Here is a 7,488-nt window from a genome sequence, read left to right as displayed (position 1 = left end):
ACTATTGTCACCCATTCCAGGTAGGCAATAAAAAGTTCTACTGGATTAACTTTGTATTTGTCTATTTCCTGCTTCACAAAGGTAGGCAGCAGCTTGACAAAGCCATGATGGCAATTATTTTACATCCAAGTAGTATGCAGTTCTTCATATATACACACATACATCTATTTCAAACAGATGGTATCGGTATTGGCCAATACTGCACAGCCAGGTATCGGGGCCAAAAAATGGCAACGGCGCAACACTTGTTTTTATCTGTCCTTGTGGAAATGGGTTCCAGTGTCTGTGCAATGTTTGCACTACTAATCTGTACCAACACTACTGCTGCTGAAGCTCCTTGAACATGTTATTAGCACAGAATAGTAGTGAGAAGTTTAATCGTCAATTTTTCTCCTGCTTTGTGTGCCAACTGTCATGGCTGCTAGGCAACAGAGCGTACTCTGTGTGGGGTACGGAGACAGTCGGAGAAGGCTGGACCTGTTTGAATCCAAAGCCAAACTGTTCCGGCCTACTTACTTCCAACCTCCTCATGGCCCTCGAAGGACCTAGTTCAGTTGGACCAGGTCCTGTCCAGCAAAATCGCTGCAGACACCGAGCTCGGTCTGAACGCACTATTTGTAATGATCTTGGCACCTTTAGGCTGGGTCTTTTGCCTTTTTGCTCTTGTCTACTTTGCTTCGTCCTGTTCTTATTAGCTCTCATCACATCTACCTGTTCCATCTGCTATTTAAGCTGCTGGACCCCAGCCTTTGGTGCCAGATTATTCAAGCTCTCTAGCGAGACTCTCTAGCGTTCCCTTGGTTTAGTCTGCCTGTTCCTGATCTGTTTTCTGCTCACAGATTTCTGAGTTTTCGAACCACCCCTTTCTCCTGGACACAGACTGAACTTTGCCAGAGTTTCCAGTGAGCCCGCCACAGCAGACTTTTGAGTATATTACTGTCTGTCTCTACATAATTCTGGGTGCTATGTTCTACCATTAGAGTAACCTTTTAGTTGGAGAACTATTCCAATAAGATATATGAATACTGTTACTTTAAAACTACTTCAGTTTAAATAAGATAGACAAAAGGCAACATTAAATGCTGAAGAAAACTTTAATCATAATGAGCAATATATCAAAACACAACTTGAAAGGTATATGAATACACACACATATATATATAGATGAATGGATGGAAGTCTAACTGTATTATCTGAAGTAAAAAGTAAAACCAATTGATCACACCTAAAACACTGATATCCACAACATTATTAGTCCACCTTTTTTATCCACTGTATGAAGGTTCTATAATTTCTTTCCAAGGTGGAACGTTTATGTCTAAACAAAATGCTTCTGTCATGTTAGGTAAAACATACGTCATGCTTTATTATTGCATATTATCTGATTGTATTTTTTTATTGATATCCTTTATTGTTTCTCAAAATGTAAGTTTAGTTTATGGTCCTGATAGGTTTTTACCCCCATCTCTTGCCTCTACGTTTGCCACTTTTTCCACGTCTACGTCCCTTTCCTTTCCTGCCACTTTTTCCACGTCTACGTCCCTTTCCTTTCCTGCCACTTTTTCCACCTCTACGTCCCTTTCCTTTCCTGCCCCTTTTTCTACCTCTACATCCCTTTCTCATTTTGCCACTTTTTCCACGTTTACGTCCCTTTCTCATCCCGCTGCCTTTTCCACCTCTACGTCCCTTTCTCATTTTGCCACTTTTTCCACGTCTACGTCCCTTTCCTTTCCTGCCACTTTTTCCACGTCTACGTCCCTTTCCTTTCCTGCCACTTTTTCCACGTCTACGTCCCTTTCCTTTCCTGCCCCTTTTTCTACCTCTACATCCCTTTCTCATTTTGCCACTTTTTCTACCTCTACATCCCTTTCTCATTTTGCCACTTTTTCCACGTTTACGTCCCTTTCTCATCCCGCTGCCTTTTCCACCTCTACGTCCCTTTCTTATCTTGCCACCTTTTCCACCTCTACGTCCCTTTCTTATCTTGCCACCTTTTCCACCTCTACGTCCCTTTCTTATCTTGCCACCTTTTCCACCTCTACGTCCCTTTCTTATCTTGCCACCTTTTCCATGTCTACAACCTTTTTTCATCTTGCCACCCTTTCCATTTTTACGACCTTCTCTCATGCTGCCTCCTTTTCCACGTTTACAACCTTTTCTTATCCTGCCACCTTTTACATCTTCACCTCCTACTTCCACCTCCCTACCTTGCTCCAGCTCCCCTTGTTCACCTTCTTCGTTCAGCTTTTCACCTATGTTTTCCAAGAAGCCTGTATCAGGTGAACCTATTTCTACCCCTTTTTCTTCCTCATTTGATTGCATTTCGTCCTGAACACAGGAGGGGGCAACACCATTACCATTTCTGCAGTTTGTGCACTGAAAAGAATCACCTGTCTCATAACAACGGAAGATATTTTCAAGCCCAAACTTTGAAAATGCTTGCCTCTTAAATAGTTCATCCCTATTCAGCACGTTATTATTAGCATCACTAGCTACCTTAGAAAACACAAAAGCATAGCTTCCCCAGTTCTGAATAATATTAGAAATCTGGCTGTCAATGCCATTCGCCTTTAGATATCCTTCAGAGTAGACTATGAGGGCGTTACCCGCACTGCTTTTTATGAGAGGTTCCACTTTCTGCAGAACACGGGCCAATGCATCTGACTGGGTAGCTGCAACGACCCTGGTGCCTTGGTAAACCTGACCCTGTGAGACAGTTTGTTTAACTTTATCTTCTGGGTCATCGTTGAGAACTTCTGTTAGACTTTCTGGATCTTGGTTCACAGGGATGTTCAAAGCCACAGTGTAGGTGTCACCTAGTGGATACCTGCCAGAAAGAGATGTTACATAAATCATTAGTGTTCTAGTTCTTGTTATAGCCACTGTCAGATTTTGTATTAAATATTGAATTCCTTTTTTGTTTCCTATAACTGTTGCTTAAAAAAACACAAGTGGCATATCTTTCTATCTGTCTATATAATATGTGTCAACAAGGGAGTAGCAAAACTCTCCCCCTCGTTGTTTATAAAATCTTTGTCCAAATTTTCTCTAAAAGGCTTAGAGTCATAGCCTGGGTGCCATTCCGAACTAAGTCCCGCCCACAACGTTTGAGGTCGGGAAGTTCGGTCTGGCATTGCTCAATAGTAGCGCGAGTATTCTCGCACAATATCTGGCGGGCCAATCAAATTGTCAGGGCGGGCTTTATACGATGATGGACAGATGATCAACAGTAACGTAATCAACCACGTCACCAAAGCGCGCTTGGGTGACAACAACAATGGCCGCCGCACTGGAAAAAGGATCTAAAAATAAGTAGAAATGTCTTAAATTAAGTGTATTTACCCTTAATTTGAGTAGATAAATTAGATAGTTTGCCAATGGAATGAGTATTTTTGCTCTTAAAATAAGAAAATTAGATAAAATGCACCTGAAATAAGACAATGCAATTGTGTTTTCTTATTGTAAGTGTAAATTGTCTTGTTCCATTGGCAAAATCTCTCTTTTACCTACTAAATCCAAGAACAAATACACTTATTTTAAGAAAAAAACAACTTATCTAGATTTCGATTTTTTCCAGTGTGCTGGAGAGTTGAGGTGTGTAGATTCTGCTATTAGGTCTGTTCTAGAAGATATCGACAGCAAATTAATTTTAAAAGAGGAACAGAGAAACGGGATCAAGGCTCATCTTCTTATTCTAGGCGTGCAACTGCACGCTTTGATTTTTGTTGACAACAACTATGCGTCGCTTAACATACGTCACGGACTCCGTTGCTCTTATTGGTTGTAGGTCTATCCAATTGAGTGCAGAGGCATTTTTTTTCGTGGTTCGTTCAAAACACGCCCCATAATCACAGCTCTATGGAGCAGTATCAGACTCATATTCTGACTAGAATTGAGTCGGACTACGTCAGGCTATTAGAGTCAAGCACCAAGTGCTGAAATGTCCATGACACTCCCCTAGTTGATGTAAACACCCATGTTGAAAATACCTCAAAATCAGAGAAGGTGCATTATCCTAAAAACTGGAAGATTTTAAAGATATCATTAGATTTCTTTCAAAACTAAACTTGATGGAGGGAGTATCAATCAAGACAGACGTGGCAAAATCATTAAAAAAATTGCTCCAATATTTTACTGATTTCTAGAGTAGAAAGAGATAAGGGAAAAGTGTTTAACTGCCAATTATGCCTGAACTCTCTCTGGTCTTTTGTGGCTCAATAGTAAACCTATTTAGTAGGGATGCACGATATTGGGATTTTGGCCGATATCCGATATGCCGATATTTTAAAACTCATGTAGCCGATAACCGATATCGATACAGATGTTAAAGCTGGACAAAAATAAGTAGTCATTGAAAATAGCAGTTTTGTTATCCATTTCTGACACTTTGAAAAATAATATACTCAAATATATTTTCATATGCTGATATCAAATAGATTTTTAAAAACGCGGTATCGATCTATTTTACTTTCAAAATCTCGTGAAATTTAATCGTTCTGTTACAAACTGTCGTGATATTTTGCAAATTCTTGTGGGATTTTTTTAGTAAAATAGATCGATACCGCGTCAATATATCAACATATAAAAATATGGCTAAAATTTTGCGTATTTCTTGGGGGATTTCGTAGCATAACGATGACATATAGCAATATTTCATTAGTAAAAGAGATTGATATGGTGTTTTTAAATGGCAACATATATATTATATATTTTTCCCTCGTCTTTAGAAGTTTTTAAGTTTGTAAAAAAGACGTTTCCGAGGAAGAAGAACAAGTAGTATTTTTTATTTTTATTTTTTAGACTTTAGAAACTCAAAAGCTGATCAAATATCGGGTTAAATATCGGTGGGGTGGCCGATGTCCGATATTCAGTTTTAAGGCCGATACCGATAGGGGGCCAATTATATCGTGCATCCCTACTATTTAGAGGTTTTCTAGGAACGTCCGACCGGGAGGAGACCCAGAGGGAGACGGAGGACACGCTTGAGGGAGTATGTTTCTTGGCTGGTCTGGGAATTCCTCGGGATTCTGCCAGAGGAGCTGGCTCAAGTGGCCGAGGAGAGGGACGCCTTGGCCTCCCTACTAAAGCTGCTAGTTCTGCGACCTGACCCCGGATAAGCGGATACGGTTGGATGGACGGACGGATGGTTAAACATGGCTATCTATTAAATAATAATCCTAACCTGATGACTAAATGTTTCCTTAAACGCAAAATACATGCCATTTAAAAATAAATCCCATGAAAAAATACAAATAAAAAATTTTTATAATTAGAAATTCAAATATCATCTTTTCCTTTTACATAATTTGCTATGCGAGAGGGTTAAGAGTGACATGCTGCCTATAAGAGGAAATAGTGCAGCAACCTCACAAGACCAACGATTCTCTTTTGTCATTTATAAATAGTATATATTACTTTATCTTCAATTAATTTTTTATGTAATTCAAAAAAAAATTTCTTTTCGAGATTAAACATTTTTATATTTAGAATGGCCTTAGACTGTACCAAATATTATTTCGATAAATATTATTAAAATATTATTGAATTCTTATAACTATGGCACTTTTAAGCGAATTATAGCAAATCAAATCTAACTAGGTCTAGGTATCAATGAGTTTTGTCATAATTTTACATAAGTAAATTTTTGCTTTGAATGCTCTCTAATTTTTGGAATGACATGGAAAACAGCAAGGTACAAAGAAAGTTGCTACAGTCTCATATTTAACAGAAAGAATTAAGATATACAAGAATCAGAAATTGTTTTAGAACTCACTCATTTCTGATGTTTTCGACAATATTTGTTAGCCAGCTCTGGTCTACGGCCGCTAAGCTGCTTCGAGGTGATAGGAAGACGGAGAGACCCAGAACCACCCAACACAGGACGGCCATCTGTATAGATCAAATTTGACATTAAGACAACAATAAAATCATCTAAAAAAGTTCACGACATAAAACAATGTGCAACGATTACATTTCAAATTTAAAATCCAAATTTATAACAATCAAAATGAAAAGTCTTGTTGTTTTATGTATGAAATAGATGTCTTTGTATTAAAGCTCTGAAACCCAGACCAGTGCCCGGGCCTTTAAATAAAATTTATGTTAGAGGGTCTCCGGACTAAAAAATGACTTTCCTGATTAAATAACTAAAATTAAATAAATAAATGGGTGAAGCTAGATAGGAAACTTCCACCTCAGACTCTACAGATATCACATAATATGCACGGTTTTAAAGGACAGTTATTCAAAAATATCCCTTTAGAACTGTTAAATTAAATGTTTTTAAAGATATTGAAAGTATAGATTGAAGTTATTTATAAAATTATCATGTTAAAAAAGGTATAAGAAATGTCCTTTTTTCATTTTAACTATTTTCTTTTCTTTATTAAATGTAAAAAAATTTCCAATTTTCATACAGACTATAACAAACATGCACCCCAAACATCTAAACTGGGCATTTTAAGCCAATGCATGTTTACAATGTTAATATAATAAACATTTTATTATAGGTACCTTTAGTTTAGATGAATGCAGAGTCGTCTACTTTCACGCTGGTCTCAAAGATGCTGCAATGATTCTTGGTCGAGGAAGCAGTTTTTAATATGCAGGACCAGGAAAGACACACCCATTGCAAATTAACATAGAATTGTCTATCTAAAGCAAATAATGTATGAAAAGATGCACCTTTTACTAATTTTACTGACAAATGTCCTTTTATATGTCCTTTTTTCTATCCTGTCATTTAAATCATTTAGCAGGAAATTAAAAAGGGGTAAAAAATCATATTATTAAAGAAAGCAGTAACTTTAAACATCATGTAAGAGAGTCTTTCTTTCACCAACGGGCCTGTCGTAATAATTTAAAGGATATTATTACCCATGAGTTTGAAATTTTAAAAGATGGAGGTTATAATTTTTTTTTACTTAATATTTTCCTTTTTTATCTGCTGTAAAATGTGATGGTCCTTCGTGTCCTTCTACGCTCTCTTTGCATGATGCCAAAACTTTTCATGAACTTAATCATGATGCTAACAATTTTCATAAAATTCTATGCATTAATCTTTTTTAGGTATACAGAATGGTTAACCTGTTTAGGCAAACTCAAGAACATGGAAATCCACTGATATCCATTGTTATTCAGTTACTGGGTTCATTATTAGGTTAGTTTGAAAGTGGCATGATCTGAGAAGAAAAGACAGACTTATTTGAATTAAATTATTAGTTCCTCATAATGTTTAAAACCAAGATATGCAGAGGTGTCCCGTCAGCCAAGAAGAGGAAACTGAGGCTACAGCCACGTAGATTTGCATGTTAACTTATTTTTGAAGATGTCGCCCGGTACAACGAGACTTGAGTTAGACCATGAGCTTTGAATTATAACGTTATAATTCTGCATAAAGATGAGAGCATCAACCTTGCCTTTTTTCAACAGCTTGAGCAGCTGGTAGTATAAAAGTTTTGAGGATGTTTTCTCAAATACTGCATCTTA

General features: G+C 37.4%; 1 protein-coding gene across 1 annotated transcript; it reads right to left on the bottom strand.

Moving 5' to 3' along the window:
• Positions 1 to 1,455: 1,455 nt before the first annotated feature.
• Positions 1,456 to 6,647, bottom strand: LOC119778701 (protein qua-1-like). Its single transcript, XM_038278049.1, has 3 exons — positions 6,514 to 6,647; positions 5,774 to 5,889; positions 1,456 to 2,827 (listed from the first exon to the last, which is right to left on the bottom strand). Exons 2-3 carry the CDS (start codon positions 5,887 to 5,889, stop codon positions 1,456 to 1,458), a joined length of 1,488 nt encoding a protein of 495 aa, XP_038133977.1. The 5' UTR covers positions 6,514 to 6,647.
• Between the last annotated feature and the right edge of the window lie 841 nt (positions 6,648 to 7,488).

This window comes from Cyprinodon tularosa, unplaced genomic scaffold (assembly GCF_016077235.1).
Source record: "Cyprinodon tularosa strain WSP-4 unplaced genomic scaffold, ASM1607723v1 ctg137, whole genome shotgun sequence".
NCBI lineage: Eukaryota > Metazoa > Chordata > Actinopteri > Cyprinodontiformes > Cyprinodontidae > Cyprinodon > Cyprinodon tularosa.
This window is presented reverse-complemented; position numbering and strand designations above follow the sequence as displayed.